Source organism: Macrosteles quadrilineatus, unplaced genomic scaffold (assembly GCF_028750875.1).
Source record: "Macrosteles quadrilineatus isolate MER2022 unplaced genomic scaffold, UCM_ALF_1.0 Scaffold_2__2_contigs__length_208266976, whole genome shotgun sequence".
Lineage (NCBI taxonomy): Eukaryota > Metazoa > Arthropoda > Insecta > Hemiptera > Cicadellidae > Macrosteles > Macrosteles quadrilineatus.
In genome coordinates, this window is record NW_026542595.1 from 87,354,073 (window position 1) to 87,375,447 (window position 21,375).

Sequence of the window (21,375 nt, forward strand, 5' to 3'; positions counted from 1 at the left end):
TGTCCATCACAGGGTCTAGATGTGGGAGTATGGGGCATATAATGGTGGTTGCACAAGGATGAACAGGCTTGTACATAACAGGATGTAGATGTGGGTCTATTTGAGGCACATAATTCTAGTTGACCACGACTGAAAATGCTTTCCATCATAGGCTGCAGATGTGGTAGTATAGGGCATGTAATTCTGGTTGACCACGAATGAAGAGGCTTGACCATCAAACAGGCATTGAGGCATCCATCAAGTCTTAAATCACTCTTGTGCACTTATCAAGTTTTTACAGAGGGTCTCTTGGACAAAATGCCTAGTTCTTCCTCTCTGGAAACCCTTTTTCACAGCTCCAAATAACCCATTTACTTTTTTACCTTTTATTGTTTCTTTATTGTAATTTTCCAATTTAATGTAAAACGTGTGATAAGAATTAACGTTACAAAATAAAAATCACCTTGTTCTTAAAGTGTTGTATAAAAGTAAATTTAGGTTAGAGAAATATTAAAAAATTTATTTAATTTATAAGTGGCCTCAGAAACCTTGTTAGGGTTGGAAACAGTATTCATCACAGGCCAAGGTATATTAAGTATATGAAAAAGATAAATATTACTCTATGTACTATTGTCAAAGAGAAATAAAATGTTGAACAGGCACAATTTTAAGAACCCTTCTGAAGGTTTGTTCCTAGATATTTCATGAATTAGGCATCAATAAAAAAAATAATTCCTTATGCCAGATTTTCCTACACATGGACACAGGAACATTTTTTAATTTGATCAATATAAATCCCCAAATTAGTGTGGGCGATAGTTTTGCTGTGGTCATAAAAAAATCCATCTACATATTAGCAAGCACTGATAAAAAATTTTGTAAACATTACTGTGAAAGATGAATTAGGTAGAGGTAAGGGAAAAGAAAACTAGTTTGTAGCCTATTACAAATTTTATTGCTTCACTTAAAACAATGCATCGACAATAAAAAGTTTAAGGCACTATCATTTTCATAGATAAAAAATTAGATTTTTTCCAAAAATTCTTCTTAGCAAGAGTATACACAACTGATATATACACAAATAATTTACATCAATCCTAATCAGCTAATTAAAAAAATCCTTGAAAAATGATTTTGTTGCATAGCATTTCTATGATGAAAAAACAACTGGAAACAAAGCAAAATATGTTCTATCATTTTGATGGTTCAACGATATTAAGTAGGAAATTAAACACCGCCTGGTGTTTATTAGGAGACAAGCTTTGTTGGTTATGAGTCTTGACTGACTGTATAGGGTTCTTGTCTTGGTAACTGCACAACATACTGCGACTGACCTGATGATGCCAACATATGACATTAAGGAGATCATCTGGAAACAAAACAAAATATACCTTAGACTAACATGGAGAGTGGAACTTTACAAAGAAATAATCATTAGAAACTGACGCAAGGAATAGGTTACAAATATTGAATAGGTTTATTATCTCAGCCACTCAGTATTCTAGTTGACAACCCATTTTCAACCTCCAAACGTTATCACCATCATGTAGAGTAATCTTAGATTTTAGGTATGAATTAAGCATTACACAATGGAAACTTTTTCATCAATGCATTCCATACTGTGCCATAGCTAAATTAAATGTTTAGGTGAAGTTTTTAAAACACAATGTGGATTCAAAACCAAATTGATTCCCCACGCGTGGTTTTACCATACACTACCACATGTAATACTTCTCTTTAAAATCGGAATACAAGTTGTGTCGTATTGTGATGAAAACATACAACCTAACAGCATCTTTGTGTTGCATCCTCTGCTCTTGTCATCTGCTAAAAATGATCAACACTCTTTGTTTATTTAGTATCTTGTCAAACATACAACATGATGTGTACCAATATGACTTTGACAATGTCCTATTGGTCCTACGACATTAAAGAATTAGCAACAGTTATCCCCAGTTATCTAGTCTTATTGAAAAACTCGTTGGCTTTATGTGCTAAGTATTTTGCCGAATTTACAATCATTAAAACAAAAACATAATCTATGGTTTTATAGAAACAGTGACAAGATACAATGATACATAAATTTGGGAGGAAGGTGAATGTACATACAAGTAGAAATCCGGAAAATATGGAATGGAATGATCTTTAAACTAACCAAGAAGAACATGAGTTGAACAATGAATAGTGCTTCAATAGCTGTTACAAAATAGTGTCATTATCAAGTTTCAAGTAAAGCTACTTATATTTATGAAAAGGGTAAAAGTGTAAAGAAAAAAAGAAAAAAGGTAACTCTGACTTTGACTCTCATATATTTAAATATTATATTTAAATATATTTACTCCTTGCAATGCTCTTTAATGAATTCTTTACAAATGTTGGTTGCCCCTAGGTTGGAAGAACTCTAGAAAATAAAAATATCAGACAGAGCTTTTTGGCAGTGGAAGCTTGATGTTATTGAAAAATATGAGTGGACCCTGCAAAATATAAATATTCCCCAAAGGTCCTTAGGGGACGCCCCTGGCACTGTTTGTAGTTCTTCCAAAAAAGTAATACCTTTAATGAGATCAATTTACCAGTCTTAATTCTACACTGAATTTACTTGCTCACTACTACACTAGTGACTAGTGTTGCACTTAAAAGGTGAATCTTTTGTAGTGGCTTATGATTTACTGAATTACCTTTTGTTTATCAATTAAATACTATTGCATATGCTAAAATACCAAGGTTATTGAGAACTAAAAGTGAGTAACAATTTGAATTTATTGCACAGAATTTAATAATACACTTATTTCAGATTACAGTCGTTGTTGTGTTCTTTCAAGTAAAAATGACCTAGAGATACACAATCAGTTGGAAATTTATTGAAACTGTTGAATGGATTTATCAAAGGGGAGGTATGGTGCGGTTTCACACCGATCTCGAAAGTATCAATGGAAGAGTGGTATTTAATCTAATGGTTGAGATGACCTGTACCAAGCAAATCCTTTCGTTGGCCAACGATTAAAAACGAAGGTCGTCTCGCAGTCCAACTGATTGAACAATATTGTATTCAATCGTAGTAATGTTTATCAGAATGTTGCTTTATTATTTTATAGCTAATTTGGCACTTTGGTGGTTCATCTATGTTCAAACTGGCACAACCTCCAACAACACTTCCGCATCAATCGAACCAGCTACCTGCTCCCTTCTCTGATAATAATTTATTTCCCCCAAAAGATACTGACTGTGACACTCTTTAAAAGAATTGTACCATTTGCTCAACAATGAAAATTAACAATGACTCTGTGTAAAATTCCAACACTACAAAAATCTTATTAAATAACTCTGAATTGCCCTATAAAAACATTTTTACCTATTCATTCTTAATACTATAGGGTTGTTACAATCTAATTAATAAAGCGGATTGCTACAATATGAATGGATGTGAAAATCAGTGATCTGAATTTGAACCTGTGAACATGTGCTTACTCTACATGAAATGACAAAACAAGACAGGAAAAATTTTCAAAGGTGCGACTCACTGAAATCTTAAATTAACAAATAAATAACACAAATTACTTACAGTTTGGACGTCCACAAATATGACACAAATAAAGGGGAAGGGATTGGGAAATGTAACTAGCCGGTATTCTACAAGACGCGATCAATTGAACTCGTGAAACGAACGTGTAATTTTCAAATGGCGGAACTGCGTTGGCCGGTAACGAACTTTTTCACTTTCTGACAATGACACTGATTCTAATTTCCAATCGCGGGGCAATTATATCCCTTAGGGATATAGGCTGTACGACTTTAAGGAAATTTAAGATTGCCCGACCAAACGCCGCGAAATGAATTTAATTTCCACGAACGAAAAACAATTTTACCGAACTAGCTACGATGAGATTTGGATAGGAACTGGCACTGCTGGAAGCAAGTGACCATCCGGCTAGACCTTATTCCCCCTCCTACTTTAGTGCGTGGTGCATTCTGGTCTATACTGATCTATTGTTTAAACCAGCTGACTGTTCTTCGCGTTACCCTGTATTGATTTGTTGCCTTTTTACAACAAAATCGGTACAAAAGATTATCTAACTCACCGTTCAACAGCTGAAGTCCCATCAACTTAATAGATAACGCTGCTTCATACTTCCCAGAGTAATTGTTACTATCAGAGATCTTACTTCCTTTCTGTTTCGCTGGCAAACTAAATTTCCTTGTATAACCTCTCCTGTAACATAAAATCAGTTGCAGCTTTTAAATGGTCTCTAATGAACTGTCACTGCCTAATCTTACTTTCACTTACTGACTTATCACACTTTTAACTTAAACGTGATAAAAATTAGACATATTCATAAAAAAATGTATCTGGGAATTTCAACTACAGGTAATGTTTAGGCTGTTATACCTCATTATTTTAAATATCAAAACCATCAACCCTTTTCTTCAACCCTTCCCAGACTAAAGGCGGATATATTTGCTATCATTTTGTGCATATCAGACGGTAAGCGGATATATCCGCCGATTATTACAAAATCTATTGTTGTAGTTGATTAACTACATTATACTTCGTAAAAACTGTCTTTTATTCAATTATATCGTTAACCATGTACAATGATTTTTCTAAAATAAAAAAAAAATCACAAAAAAACTATATATATACTAGCTGACCCGGCGAACTTCATATCGCCTAAGTTATAGGTTTCCCCTAAGACAGACCGATGGAAAGAAAGTACCGTTACGTTTAATTTTCAAGATGATCTCGTTTGCTTCGCTCAATCACGTCCTGGTTGAAGTTCGTTCGCTACGCTCACTCACCTTTGGGTTGGAGCTCGTTCGCTACGCTCACTCACCTTTAGGTTGGAGCTCGTTCGCTGCGCTCACTTGCCTTCAGGTTAGCTCGTTCGCTACGCTCACTCGCCTCCAGGTTGAAGTTCGTTCGCTACGCTCACTCACCTTTTGGTTGCAAATTAGCTGTTGTCATAAATGTAAAAGAAATAATAGTGCTGCACCCTGTTGGTAATCCTTGTAACTTTAATGCTATTGAACATCATAGAACAGAACCAACTTGTTTAATTGAAACAGCTGTTAAGATTCATTAATTCCATTTCTCATAAGGTTAACATGGGAAACTCCAGTGCCACTGGGGTGGAGCCCTTTTAAGAATTTCGAAACGGGAAATAGTTTACGTCCGATTCGCATACCTACAGAATTTACACACCAAATTTCATAACGATCGGTGAAGTCGTTCCGGAGGAGTTTGCAGACAAACACTGTGACACAAGAATTTTATATATTAGATTTTGGACAAAAGTGCTGCCTGCCTAAGTAAGCTATTTACAACATTCTATAAAGTACAGATATAAAAAAGATTTTTTAAAGTTTTTTTATTTTTTATCAATTTTGTATACATATATTATAGGCCATCTGGGGGTTAAGTTTATAAAACTAAAAAATCATAAATTTATTCATAAATGCATTGAGTTCAGGTATCTTGGCTCAGAAAATCATAATTCAGACTCATAGATTTTTAAGATAATTTTTCTTTATTAGGTTGGCGACTTTTTTTAACCTTGCATTTGCCCGTCCACATAGACTACAGATCTGTGCGTGGAACGTATCCAGCAAAGTCAGGTGTGAGCCGGTAAAGTACGAAGGTGAACTGTACTGATAAAATGTTTGCGGCAGTGACCAGAATCTGACCCCACAACAACGCTGCCTTGGGTCCGAAGTCCGTGACGCTACCAACTGAGCCACCAAATCACCTACCTAATTAATAATGATTAACACAGGTAATAATATTTTTTTGCCTTCTTCAGGGAGTAATATTATTAAATAAAGGGCACATTTCCTTGTGCGTAATATTTTTCCCATCCAACAAAAATAATGTAATTTTAACACAAACCCATCAGATTGTACTAACCCTGTTTGACGTATATTGGTTCTGGTATGAAGAACACTGTCTGCTTCCAGTGAGTAGGTTTACTCGTGGGACTGGTGGAAAATGAAATAGCATTTGGCAGATCAAAGAAGACATCAAAATATCCTACAAGTGCTGTCAGTTGAGTTTCACGACTGGCGACCAATGTGAAATCTGAGCTGAAGTCCATACAGTCTGGGCCGACGGTGAGCAAGTCCAACACACACAGTTGCGCTGCTGTGGTGGCGACACTGTCTGGGGGCACGACACATGTCCGTGGTTCCCGCACAACATCGCCTCTTAAACTTGACATCTTGAACCCATAGACATTGGACCAAAATCCTAGCATCTCCGCATGCTTGCCTATAACAAAGGATTTGAAAAAGTTTAATTTTAAATTTATTTAAATTACTAATGTAATATAGAGCATAGGTTTTAAGATTTTTTGGACAGTAGGCTTAGGAATGGGAAAAAAGAACATCCTCACACCAATAAACAAAAGCTTTACTCTCTTTTTCCTGATAAACCGTAATGGGATTAAGCCGGTTGCGGCTTAACCGGGACACATTCTAGGAAAACTATGTAAAATTTAATGTCTTAATTCAACACAAGCCAATGCTTTTAAACTGTAAGTCGATGGTTTTTTAAACTGCATGGTCATTTACTCGTAAGTAGAGGATGTAAATAAACCATTAATCATCGTCTCCAGCCGGGCCCAGGTCCTCTCAAGGTCATAGACCCTCCCCTCTTACACTTCCTGTTTGCAATACAATGCACTAATAACAGACAAAATTGTGTAAGGAAACATGAAAGTGGAATCAAAAAGATGTATTACTCTGTTCAAAAACGGAAAACTGTTGGATTATTTTCAAAGAAATCAATTCACGGTAGTTTTTGGCTTGTAATAATATTTTATCTTAAAAACTATTCACAAATGTCAAGTGCTCAAATGCGTGTGTTATCCATTGTTATTCCTGTCAAATATAACATTCAGTTATGTTTTAATCCAATATAAACATTTTGGTTACTATTTTTAACATATTTACTGTCTTAATACCGTCTTGTATTTGAATACCCTTTACAATTTTATGTATCCGGGAAGCCTCAACCCTACTTTATTCCGGTTAATCGGGAGTTGAGTGTACATCAGACAGAAAAATTAGAGTATTTCACCAACAATAATTTTAATCAAGAAAGGTTGTAGTTGAGAAGAAATCTGTCTTCAGGTTCAAACTTCTTGACAACCATTGGACTGGACTGAAGCCTTCCTTCTTAGGATTTAAATAACGTCAGTTACAGTTGAATATTATTGTTGTATACAGTCTAAACTGTTTGTAGCAGAATTGAATTCCTAAGAGCTTGCAATCCCCCCTACAAAAAAAAAACATTTCATTTTCTAAATTCTTCTCACCAGGGTCAGCTACAGCAACAAGGCTCATTGAGCATCTGTTGGGCAACAAGAGTCCACCGGGTCTGAGGTGCTTGTCTCTGGCGTGGATCACACTGTCCAGCATGGCCTCAAACAGTAGAAAGTAGCCCATCCACTCAGAGACTATCACATCTACCTGTGACACACCACATATAGATTTAGTCAAACAAATACTAGGTTTTGTAACATTAATATTTCAGTAACATTGCTATGTCAACACGATTACTTGAGTAAAAATCATTAGAATTTGATGGAATTGTACAAATATGTAAATCTGTGTTCATTTTAACGAATTCCCGAAACAAAGCTTGTAGATGTTAAAGCTTTGTTGTGCACTAAACAATTATGGATTTTGTAATAAACAGTACTCGTTCCACAAGGCTGGGAACCTAAGAAGAAGAAAACAGGATGAAGTAAGAAATACGTGTGTTTCAGATTTAATTAAGCTTTCTTGGCTGCACAGGCAGAGTTGATGACCTTAATTTTAAGGACAACCCTCATATGTAAATGGTAAAAATATGAACAATGCAAAACTAAAACTACACAAGTTTGCCTAAAATGAAAGTTTGAATTATAAAAGCTTACCTTAGCCTCAGGCAGTTCTGTGTCTTCTATTCGTCCTTTCACAAGCATGATGCGGTCATTCAACCCATTTTCTCTAAACAAACAACAATATGAAAATGTTAACAATATTGTTACATAATGTTTTGGGTTGGTAAAATTGAAATAAAATTTATACTCAAATATTCATCTTCTTTAGCATATGACAAGTTAGTAGTAGCTATTCTTCGAAACACATTCCAAAGTAAGTAGTTACTTACTTACTTTTTAAAATGTTTAACTACACCATATTGTTGGTTTATTGCGGTGTCCAAACCATGATGAAGACATGGATGATACATGTTATTGAGCAGTAGTGCTCCTATCAGGTAGAAAGAGCTGGTCTATTGTTAGAGCACAGGACTTCAGTCCCCAAGGTGCCGGGTTCAAATCCCGCCAATCTCCATCCAAGATATAATGCCACAACTTCTAGGACTAGCCTGAAGTAATGTGTAAAACAACAAGAGCCTAGTAAAAAAAGACGAGTGCTCCTACCTGACAATGTCCATCGCGTGGTAGATGATGTCCGATTGATCCACAGCTATTACTCTAGAGGCCCCAGCCTGGGCAGCAAACATACTTAAGATGCCAGTCCCGCAGCCAAGGTCCAACACTGTCTTGCCTGCGATGGTCGCAGAGTTGCGACACAGTGCATCTCGGTAACTCTCAGTCCTCACTGTATCCTAATCAAAAACACGGAACAACTTAAGAAATGCCATAATTCACCCTATGCTTCTTGTTTTTATAGCCACTCAATGTTCATTAATGTTGTAAAATTGATATTATTAAATGTGAATATTTATTCATAGATGTATTTAACTGTTTCAACATATATTGATAAAAAAAATGATTCCACATGCAACATCCGCGATCCTCTCCAGTAATGATTTAAACTTTTGTCACTTCATTTTGGCAATTGCGTCTACATCTGAGATTGAGATCATATCGCAATCCCGGCCAAATACGTAATGATTTCCCGCAATCGCGGTATCAGCCGTGGGTATTTCTTGCGATCGAAGAAATGTCAGTTATTTGTGATGTTTCTCGCGATTATGAATTTCATATAAACAAAACAAGAAAATTCGGTGATTTTGGGTGTATTATTCAAGCATTTAAATTTCCCAGTACAAAATTTACATACAATTTACAGATTTTTTCCCAATCATCAAAATTCAGGTACAATTTCTGGGTTTTTCCGTTTATAAGTCGGCTGCACACAATGTGATACATCAATCGTTTGACTATTTTGTGTGATTAAACTATTGTACGTTTCTAAAATTTTTAATAATATCATCAACCCAGAGATTGACTTGTGTGTGAACCGCAATATTGGATACAAACAAGAATCAAATTAGTCACATTTTTAACAAATTAATAGCGAAACTTCCATTAAATAAATTCATGCAAAATAAACCACTCCGGCCCTAGAGATGAATTCTAATTTTGGCTTAACTGGGGACAAAACAGGAATGTTTACAGGATACATTAGGGTTCTTTTTCTAACAGACATCCATACAACCCTCTGTGGTCAGAAAGGCTATTTTTAGGTTGTCGTAATCGGTTGGGTGGCCAGTTGTACTGGTCACAGACTTGTACACAGCAGATTGTTTAAATTCAAGTATCCCTTACCGCTCAAATGGACAACAGTACTGGCCAACATAAAACACTCAAACAATAGGAAAGCACTGGCCAAGTAACACACTTTTTACAAATCTGTTTGTATGTCTTCTGATGGTATACCAAGTAAACAGGGGGTTTAGGGTGTTTTTGAATGGCATAATTTTAAAGGTCTAACTAGTATCTCAATATTCAACAATCTTTGGTTTTCAAAGAAGTTTACGAATTATATCTTCAATAAACAAATTGTTGATACAAGTTAACTATTATAACACTGGAAAGAAAGTTATTTTAACAAACTTTTAGCACAGAAAAAAAAACCAGTCCTAAGTGGAATAAATTGATTTGGTCACTGATGACACCGGAAATAGTCCGGCAGAATTGACCCGAACCTGGTTTTGTCCTATTAAGTTTTTAAGTTAATTAGTTATTAGTTTTTAGTTATTAGTTTTTAAGTCCTATTAAGATTTATTAAGTTTTTTTTATTGTTGATATGTGATATCTAGGGTAAGTAGACCCTAAAACCACCGGGTACTTTTTTGGTACCCTTGGGCAACAGTGCATGTTATTTTAAAATGTTTATGGTTAAATTCCCTACTCAGAAATACCATATATTAAATATTTATAATTTGTTTTAAGGTCAGTATTACTTTTCAAATTTTTTAATTTATAAAAAATAATGTCATATTTATTTTTATTTCAATTTTGCGCCTTAATTACTCATAATATGGCTATAATATATATTATAAAGTTTGTAGAGCTTTAAATTTGGCATCGGATACATCTATGGGATGTTTTGTTGGATCAAGGGTAATGCCAGAACAAAGTGTTAGAAGATATTTTTTTTATTGATTTTCAATGAAAAATAAGGATATTTTATATGTTTAATAAATTGTAACATCTTTCCTGAGACCATCTGCCACTTCTCTCTGGCTGTTTTTGGTATTAAAATGTTTGTAAAATTACCAAATTTAATTTGAACTATTAACTGTTTATATTTAAGGACTTTAAGGCCGATCTATTCATCTTCACTCCAAAGAAACAATAATTTTTCAAAAAGAAAAGTTTAAATTTTGACCAACCCATTGAGTTATTATTATTAGATGTTGTATGTATTGCAATAAAAACACTCAGTAAACAATTGGCATCCATTTGACATGATCACTGAAATCGAACGAGACGGAGGTGAATTACAAGACTTCAACCATAGTACAGTAATATGTTTTCTGTGCTTCAACCGACAAAGATTTTAATGGTTGTATAATTTTCTTTGAAAAAAGATTGTTACCTCGAGTACTAATTATGCGATGTTATGTTTTTTTTATAATAAAATACTCAGAAAACTACTGGCTTTCATTTGAGGCATTGGTCATTCAAATCTATCGGGTTTGAGGGGATTTTTAGAACTTCAACCAAATAACATTTTAGTTTTTCCAAAATTTGTCTTTTATTAAAGATATAATTACGTTTTATGAAATGTTATATACTATGAATACTCAGTGAGTTACTGGCTTTAATCCAAGCTATTGACTATTAAAATCGGCTGAGTTGAACATGAGTTGTGGACCCCAAACAAAAAAAAATTGATTTTTTTTACAATTTATCTTTAGTTAATGATTGTGTCTCAAGTTATTTTTACGTGATATTGTATGTTGTGGTATGGGAATACTCAGTGAGTTAATGCGTGCGCAATAACTATTTCACTTTAAGTCACACTTAATTTTATCAATCTCAAATCAACTCTCTTGTAAAATGGCGTTTGCCGTGCATGTAATAAATAAATAAATAAATAAAAAATGCGGTTCTTTTCAGCTATTATTTATTGCAATCTGACGTGTTTGGGGCGAGTTATAAGCTTAAACGTAGAATAAAAGTTGTTTTTTCTTAACTTTCTTCTGTATTTAAAGACATATTTCTCAGCTGCTATGTGTACTATGTTATTCGTTCTGGTCTAAAAACACTAGGCCAACTTAGAACTTTCATTTGAGACAATTTTCATTTAAATATGTAGAGCTTAAGGTGAGTTGTAGACCTCTAACTAACATTAGGTTTTCAATTTTTAAGGACTGTCTTTTATTAAAGATCTATATCTCAAGATCAAAAATGAGCTGTGTGGATATTCATTTTGGTGAAGAAAACCTCAGAAAGCTATGGGTAAACTCAGATATGAACCTAACCTGGTTTATTCCTATCAAGTTTTTTTTTTTTGTTGCGTTTGGTATACACCAGTGAACAGAATTGAAAAATATGTAGTTGCGTGAGCTCAGGCTTACCTTGCACAGTATTTTGTCATTGTGGATATAATACCTGTTTAAATAGAAAAATACAAACTCAAGACGTCAGTGAAGACTACGACAATGTAGAATAATGAGTTAATACCCCCGCTGCAGCAAACCTGACGAATAAGCGAATTTCCGTTTGCCTGGATTAATTTTCAATTAATCTATTAAATTCACATTTATGTTTAACAAGTACCTAGGTTTGCTGCTAAAGGGAAACTAATAAAGTGTATTTTTTTATTAAAATATTAATAGCTTAGTATAGAATAAATAAATCTGCCAAGTTTGATCAAAATATATAAAAAAAACAAGCCAACTAAAACATTTTACAATATTCTCCATAAGAATAACATGGGATTTTAAATGAACTATTTTTTAAATTTTATATATATATTTGAGCGAAAGAGTGTTTTTAGCCTCTGGGGACATCAAAATTATGTAAAACGGTCCCGGGCCTAGGTCTTACCATGAGACCTACAGTAATAGCTACTTCCCTATAGAGAAAACGCTAAGGTTACTCACTAAGGTTAGTCACTAAGGTTACTGAAACGTTATTTACAAGTTATTTCTATATGTAGGCCTATTATGTAAGTTACAATTTTACATTAATAAAATATTTATGTTACAATACAAAATAATAAAACTCAACTATGTTGAAATCGATTTTATTAATTTTGTTAACTGCCCTGTTGTATTGTCTTTTTTCAATGTAACGCAAATACTCACAAGCATAGCCACAAGTGCTACGGGAATTCAGTTAACTTCAAAATCGAGTATTATTATTACATGCCATAATAATGATGTAAAGAATGTGTCTTGCTAGTAACTTATAGAAGCTCAGGTTTAATTTGGTAAAACTTATATTTTGTTCGCTTATATGTAACACTAAAACAAGGTCGTATAACAAGTTTTTTTTTAATTGGGCAAAAAATGTCATTCTTAAAGATAAAAACCACGTTTTCCGCCACCGGTTTGAAACAGCTTTGATATGGCTAATATCTGGTAAATTTATGAGTAACATTATAACGAGGTTTCATACTAAATTTCACGACATTCGAACTACAAACGCATAGTTTATAGCTTAATTACTATGTTTTAAATTAATCGATTTATTTATTAATATGGACAATTATTATCCCAAATTCTAGAAGTTGCCCAAAGGTACTTTGTAAGTACCCGCTATTTTCTGCATCTATATACTACCAAAATAAAATATCATCAGTAAAAAAACGTAATAGAACAAAACAGGGTTCAAGGAAAATTCCCTGTTTGGTTGCCGGACTATTCCCAATTTACAAACCAACAAATTACAAGTAAAAGTATTGATTGATGTTCTATACCTAAAATGTTTTGAAACCCAATAATTAATATTTTCTATGAAAGCCAGTACCGACTGTTTTCATATAAATACATAAAACATAACATAACCACTAAAGATATAGGGCTTTGATGAGACTTTTTTTATAATTAAAATTACTCTTTTTGGTGGGTCCATAACTAGCTACATCCTATGATTTGAATTATAATTAACGTAAATGAAAGCCATTGGTTTATTGAGCATTTTGATACAAAAAACAGTAGAAAAGAACTACAGAATATTCTTAGGAAGAATTATATCAATTATTTTCATTTATTAGATACCCCTCTTTGTCATAGAAAAAATAAATACCCCCGCCGCAGCAAACCTGCCGTTTAAGCAAATTTCCATTTGGCTGAATTGATTTTCAATCGATCTATTTAAATAACATTAGGTTTAACGAGTACCTAGGTTTGCTGCTACAAGGAAACTAATAAAGTGTGTGTTTTAAGTAAAATAATTATTGCTGAGTAGAAAATGAATATATTTGCCAAGTTTGATCAAAAGATATCCATAAACAAGCAAACTACAACATTTTACAATATTCTCCATAAGAATAACATGGGGATTTTAAATTTATAATTTTTTTAGTTTTCTCCGTAACCAATAACCGAACAAAAACACTTTGATATACTGAATTGTTTGTTTTTTTGAGCTCTTTAAGAAGGTTTAGAGAAAAATTGAAAAATTTTGTGTTTTGAGGGTCAAAAGTGAGAAAAACCAATTTTTACCCCATAAAACCCCCCATAAAACCCTGTTCCCATGGTCCGATCATGCTGGATCGCGAACTCATTCAAGTTTATCCCGCCTTACACCTTCAAACCAAATTTCATCAAAATCGGATAAAAATTACTCAAGTTATCGTGTTCACGGACACATATATATATAAATCTATATATATATATATACATATATAAAAATTTGAAAGAAAGGTGTTTTTGGCCTCTGGGGACATCAAAATGAAAAAGTAAATCGGTCCCGGGCCTAAGTCTTACCATGAGACCTACGGTAATAGCTACTTCCCTATAGGGAAATTCGCTAATAGGTACAAGTTATTTTTTACACATTGTTGTGACGTTATCATTAATCCAACAAAGATCCCTATAGGTGTATTGGATGCACAATTTTAAGATCTACAACTTTTGTAACATGTATCATGGCTTTTTTTTCAGAGATTTTAGTACAAAGTTGAAAAAAGTAGGGATAGAACATATTTTTTATCTAAATGATTAACTTTAAAAAGAAATACTGGCTTTAAAACACACAATATATAGTTAAAATATGATATTTTCCTGCATAGAATTTCACTGTGAGTATTTTAAAAGTGTTTGCACTGCTGTAGGTAGCATGGCATATTCATAACATAGTTTTAAGTAAAAGCTTACACTGTAAATTACGTTTTAAGATGGCGGCTATTGCCCAAGGGTACCAAAAAAGTACCCGGTGGTTTTATGGTCTACATACCCTATATAACTCAAAACAACAATAAAAAAAACTTAATAGAACAAAACCAGGTTAGGGACAAAATCCTCATTTGGCTGCCGGACTAAAACCAAATATCCAATACATTAAGTAATGACAATCTGTGTTTTGAACCTACAGAGAGCATCTCATGGTGAATGCCAAAGTGAGCGTAGGTGTTGAAGTATTCCTCGTCATCTTCTAGTCTGATGTCTGCTACGTGTTGGTTCAGTAGATTGTCCCCTCCAGCCCCTGTTGTACCTACGACTACTTCTCCGAGTGTCACCTTCATACGCTGCATCTCACTCATCAGCTGAGATATAGCTTCATCCTTGTCTTTGATCTGCAACAACATACAACAGTCAAAACAACTACAGGACATTAGTATAGTAATATAGGTAGTTTAGTATAGTATGCAGAATCTAGTATTGCAGAACAATGAATATGCCACCATACAATGCTAGATGATTTTGTTTGCAATTGTTAGCCGTGGCATTTCATGTTCAAATTTTTTGTCTTGCTTATTGGTTCTGACAGACACTCAACTTGGATGGATGACTGATGTTTTTGTTACACTTGGAGATGGTTTTTAGTAGTAGTCTGAAACTATAATTGTGTTACTACTAACCCGGGATCGCTTGACAAAGCAAGGTAACATAAAACATTTAACTTATATATTCAGTAATTCAGAGGCCATTTTGCCATTAAAAAGTTACAAGATCTAACCTTTTACAAAGTTTATTCCCTTGGTTTTTATTTATTGTGTTTTGTTTCAGTTGTTTTAGACAGCCTATGGTGAACCAAGGGTTTGTGGAGCAGGATATGTTTCACAGGTGCAGTCTTATATTACTATCGGAAGAGTTCCACAGATGATTGACAGAGTTCCATAAATAGTCAATGGTTCCATTGATGAGGACTAGGGAGGCCTATTACGACAATAAATTGCCTTTAATATTGTAAATACGAAAAAATTCAATATTGCTAAGCTATTCATGTAAAAAACCGTGTTAATTTTATTCCAAATTTCACGTTAATCAGTTAAAACGTTTACATAGGCGTATTTTGATTTGAAATAATAAAGAACCGTGAGTAAACTGCGAAACGTTGACTGAAAAGTTATAAGAGAAACCACAAAATTGTAGTGTGTTAATTGTCTTTACGGAAAGTAAATAACACTTAAAACATATATTTACGCTAATACTGTTACTCACAAGACGGTAAATATACAAAAAAGATGGTAAGTGGTGATCAATTTCGATTGGACACTCCAATCATCATCAGACCCAATAGGCGAATGAAGGTCAATGCTGATCAAGAAGTTATTTAATTGTATTTGTAAAGAAAATTACAAATTGCATTGAGCTTCCTAGTTCCCTTTAGTGTGAGACTAGTCAACCAGCAGGCACCAATGAACTGAACAGTACCCGGTTTAAGACACAGACCCAACCCTTGCTTCACCAAGCTGTCCAGAACTATGGAGTCTGACCTGTGCATTGAGAGTCTGTATGGTTCTCTGCAGCTCGGCGAAGTGTAGCTCAGACAATGTCACTCTGCCGTCCTCCGCATTCACATGGTAACCTGTAGTAGGAATGTCTGTACTGGGTAGTGCTGGTGCCTCCTCCAGATCTTCAAAGTCTATATCATCAAACCTCTATAAACATGTGGCTCGATTTAAAATATGTTTGAAATTTTAGATAATATTATTATTTTATTTTTATTTAGATTCTTTATTTCAGGATAATTGGTTTTAACAATGTTTTCAGGACTTTTTAGGATCTGTAATGATCCTGTCCTCAGGTGAGAAGTATTTAAAACATTAATAATTAATGTATGAATAATAGTAGGCCTATGTCTTCAACGACAGGCGAAGCTGGAAGAAACCTGTAATAATACCCCCACTGGAGCAAACCTACAGACTAAGCAATTTCCATTTGACTGATAGATTTCCACTAAAATATTTTCTTAAAATAATTTATGCTACAAGGAAGGTAAGTAGGCCTATGTGAGGTTTTTAGTGAAATGTCAATAGCTTAAGCTTAGCATGAAATAAATGAATCGGTAAAATCTGATCAAAATGTATGTCCATAAACAAGCAAACTACAAGAAGTTAAGGAACCATCTACCTGACTACCTGAGAGACCTGACTGGCAACAAGCTACACCAGGAGTTTTAAGAAGTGGCTAATCGCAAGACCCTTCTACTCAATAAAGGAATTTTATGAAAATTATGGAAATTAACACGTACAATTCACTATTGTATTGATACTATTGTAATTCTTAACGAATTAACAATAAAGAAAATTGTATTGTATTGTAAGGCCTACTTATTCTCCATAAGAATATATTTTTTTTTATTTACTCCCTATTTCATCCTCATGTCAAAGTTGTGTTTAATCAAAGCATATGTAATACACGTGAGCGACAAACAGTGCACTAATGTAAATCACTGTTTTTTGACAAATATGTGAGATTTCCAACCAAGTCAAACTGGATGATTTATAAGTTATAGCATGTCCCATCAACTATCTCAGAAACAAAGAATAAGGAGAAAAATAACATTTTAGACACCAGCGCAGTCTATGACTGATTCACAGAACTATTAATTTTTAATATTCTATATATAAATATTTCTACTTCACTATAATAATAACGGTGGTATTTACCAAACATAAGCCAAGGATCCTCCCTGTTGACAGGTGTGAGGTATTTGTTGTCAGTCCAGGGAGGTACTTCACTGATATGCAAACTCAACACCTGTTCACACAACGGCCGCACAGTCCGTAAGTAGTTCACCATCTTGATAAACGAGTAACAGTCCATATTGTGCTTTTCCTACAAAATATTGTAAATTATGTTTAGTGTATTGAATTAAGTGAGGATTCTCATCGTAGTAAGTAATAATGGCAAAGTCATTAACATTTTTTTTTTTGCAGTGGCAGTTTATGAAATATGATTTTACTTTAAATGGCTTTGTCAAAATGCATTAGGTAAGCTACAAAGCGAGGACTACTTGTGATATTTTCATAAGAGTATGCTTAGTTTTCCATGTTACAACATGATTAGAGGGAATTGGAATTAAAGTACTGTATGTTTAGAGCATTATAGGTTTGAGAGAATACTAGAGTTCTCACTATGTAAAATCAATTTTTTTTTATATACTTCATACAACTAGCCTACGCCAAGCTGAAGGCTATATATTTTATGAATATCCATCAAATCGTATGAAGCTGTTAAATTGTTCCTCATTAATTTAAATTATGTAAAAATTTTGATTTAAAAACAACTTGCTCTTTGTAACATTGTTTACTATGAGTAGTATTAACATTCAAATGTCAATTGAGGTGCCGGTAGCCTATGGATAAATTTGGTGGCTCTTCAAAAATTAACAGGTGTTTCATCAATAAAATAATAAATGCAGAAAGGTACAGTGGCTAAAGTTTTACATTTTGGAAATGACACATAACTTAAGGGCTATTAGTAAATATTTTACATTCAACTTTAAGCTTAAGAGTCCTTGGAGCCTAGACATTTTAACTCATAAAACAATTTAAAAACTACAATGAAAAATTATAATCCCACATTATACTAGATATTTAAATAACAATCACTTTGGTATCCGAACAAAAATATACACTTTGGTATCCGAGATGGTAAATAACTCTTCATAGGCTGTTTGAAATTAACAAAATTAGCATTGCTCTCATGGCGGGCATATCCAAGATGGCCGTTGGCTTACATGGACTCCCTTGGAAAACAATTAAAAACTACAAAGACAATTTCTAATCCCTCAGTATATTAGACATTTGAGTTATAATCACTTAAGTGTTTGAAAAAATATTGTTGGATGATAATTAACTCTTCAGCAGCTGTTTAAAACTATCCAAGATGGCCGCTAACTACAGACCTTTAACCCTCTCAGTGTTACTTGACGAAAATTCGACAAGCAGCACACTTTGTGTAGTGTTACTTGTCGATTTTTCGACACGCAGACATCGTTTACGGCGAAGGCTCTATGACTGACTGAATCGGATTGAACTGGATCGAGTTAGGTATCGTTCTTTCCGTAATATTCTAAGCTTTCTCCAGAGGTCTGTCTCTAAGCGCTATTCATTTTAGTTCCGAAAATATTGTAGCAGACAGCTGACGTGCGTGTATTTGTAAACAGCTAGGTTCCCCCGGACCGATGACTGATGTGTTTTATTACGTTTATCATTGTTTTAGTGTTAAAAATCAAAAGTAGTGATATACGTGGTGCATTATAAGAAAATTTAAGTGGTTTTGAAGTGCTGGTTGATGATCCTGAAGAAGTAGGTAGTGATATTGATGTAAATTATCAGCCAGATTCCTAGCTATGGTTAGGCTATGCATTCTTAGCTAAACGCTATGTACTGAAATCAGTTTTTTGCCCATAACTTATTTATTTGCAAATCTACTTCCTTATATTATTATATATTTGTAATCCTCATAAAATTTAGAACAAAGTGGCTATTTTCAAATATTTATAGGCCTATAATTTATACAATTTCATTGAGCGCGAACTTATTTTTTTTTTTGAAAATTTTTGAAATTATATTTTTTTTACCTAAAATTTTTTTTTTTTTTTAAATGTTCCTTATGTTTTATATATAATATTGAAGCCCATGATTTTCCAAACAAAATGGTATATAGAATATTAGAATTAACATTGTTTTAAGCTTCTCAGATCCGTTTTAATAAAACCTTGCAAATGCGCCAAAAATAGGTGGACATTAAGGCCCAAACTATGGACACTTGGAGGGTTAACTTAAAACAATATTTAAAATTTCCACTATTTTGCTTTGTTTTTTTAGGCTATAGTTCATTAGTAAAAGAGGGTGAGGTTCATAATGTCCAAATTTCACAAACTCCAACGTCTAAAATATTAAATAAACAGTGCGTTTCATAACCTCCAAACTTCATAAACTCCAAAACTATAACTTCCAAATAAGCACAGTTTCACAATGTCCAAATTTCACAAACTCCAACGATAATATATTAAATAAACAGTGCGTTTCATAACCTCCAAATTTCATAAAATCCAAAACTATAATTTTCAAATAATCACCGATTCACAATGTCCAAATTTCACAAACTCCAACTTTTAAATATCAAATAAACAGAGCGGTTCATAACCTCCAAGTTTCATAAGCTCCAACGGTACAGTCTCTGCCATAAGTCAATCGGGATACCGAGGCGGACGGGCCGAATGAACCTCTCTGTTTTACACAAACATACATTCACTCAACCTGCTCTGCTGCACTTATTTGTTAACATAAAAATTTCAAATTGATATATTATTTTTCTGGAAAAACCAGTGCTCATTACTATGTAGCTAGTTTTTACCTTAACATAATTGTTATAATTTATTTAGGCAAATTAAAACAGATGATTGTTTTTTAACACCATAAAAAACATGAAAAATGTAGTAAGCGAGGAACTTTTTTTATTTTTTGGTCAGGAAAAAAATCCTGCTGCAAAGTTTTAGATCAAAGAATGAATTTTATTTTTTATTTGAAGCTTTTTTTGATACGGAGCCTGCTTGTATCATTTTTAAGCGATTAAAAATAGGCCTAAAATCGCTTGGCGCGGCATTGGCGCTAGGAGTTTGGCCGGCTCAGCATCAGTTTGCGGGATATAGAAACTGAGTTTCTAGCATTTAATCATCATTATATTTATTACATCAAATATGTCATTACATTACGAAGAATGGTAACTTAATTTACAGGCGTATGTTTGTGCATTTTAATGCTTACCGGTAGTCTATAGTTAACAAAATTTTTTGATATAAATGCTTTCCCGATTGTAATTTCGGAAATTGTCTTCGTGAAATGTGGAGATAATTTAAGTTCTTGGTAAAACCCACTGAATTAGCGACCTGGCCCAGTTATTATTTCTACTTTTATTCTCCTTTCGTTAAGGTAAACTAAATTAGTGTAAATGCATCCCTTTGACTAAACTTTACCCTAGATTTGGTTCTGGTCCAAATAATAGAAACAAAAATAGAAACTACTCTTATTCTAAGTTTATGTGGTGGAATTCCTGCTAAAAGTGCGATTGACTTTACATTCTATCGAAATAGGCCTATTTAAAACGTTCAGCGGGTTCATAGTTGAGACCATGGTTGAGACCACATTACAATACCTATTTATTTGTTTCTTCATCCTCTTTAGCCATTTAGTTGTTAGATAGTATTACATGTTATATTCAATTGATATATTATAATTTTATTTTAAAACATTTAACGAGTTTATATTCATCTATATTTGAAAAAGCTAATCAACGGCTCACGACTAACATTTTTGCCACTGCAGTGCATGGTTAGGGTTTGATTACCCATTTGTCGAAACCAATCACGAAATTACGTTTCTCCAGCATTGACATGCATATAAAGAAAAGGAAACTACCTCAAAATATTATTGTTATAGGTTTTGCCCTGTACTTTATTCATACTATGCATGCTAGTCTATATGATCTTAACCCCTTTTCCTTTTTGAAACAGAATGTACCTAGTTAAAACCTTCTCCAAACAAAATTAATAAATCCCGCTCACTGGAACTTGTCATAGTAATTGCTTTAGTGAAAAAATATATTGTCTCTACGAACTTTTTTAGTTTAATTCTCAGGTTAGTTCCAGAGTAGCCGTTGAGGTCATTCCACTTTAAACAAAATATTGATTAAACACTAAAGTAAGCGTCAAATGTTCATGTCTATGCTTCAACTGTATTTTGTATTTTAAC

At 33.6% G+C, this 21,375-nt stretch overlaps 1 protein-coding gene across 1 annotated transcript in view; it reads right to left on the reverse strand.

Annotated features, from left to right (window-relative positions):
* Window positions 1–932: 932 nt before the first annotated feature.
* LOC128984032 (protein arginine N-methyltransferase 1) overlaps window positions 933–21,375 on the reverse strand; it is a 34,583-nt gene continuing 14,140 nt past the window's right edge. The window contains exons 3-11 of the mRNA XM_054403313.1: window positions 17,284–17,452; window positions 16,108–16,256; window positions 14,761–14,964; window positions 8,403–8,590; window positions 7,893–7,965; window positions 7,290–7,443; window positions 5,882–6,241; window positions 4,059–4,189; window positions 933–1,348 (exon numbers count right to left, since the gene is read on the reverse strand). Coding sequence (XP_054259288.1) covers window positions 4,080–4,189; window positions 5,882–6,241; window positions 7,290–7,443; window positions 7,893–7,965; window positions 8,403–8,590; window positions 14,761–14,964; window positions 16,108–16,256; window positions 17,284–17,452 — 1,407 coding nt within the window. The 3' untranslated portion in view covers window positions 933–1,348; window positions 4,059–4,079. The remainder of the gene's footprint in view (window positions 1,349–4,058; window positions 4,190–5,881; window positions 6,242–7,289; window positions 7,444–7,892; window positions 7,966–8,402; window positions 8,591–14,760; window positions 14,965–16,107; window positions 16,257–17,283; window positions 17,453–21,375) is intronic.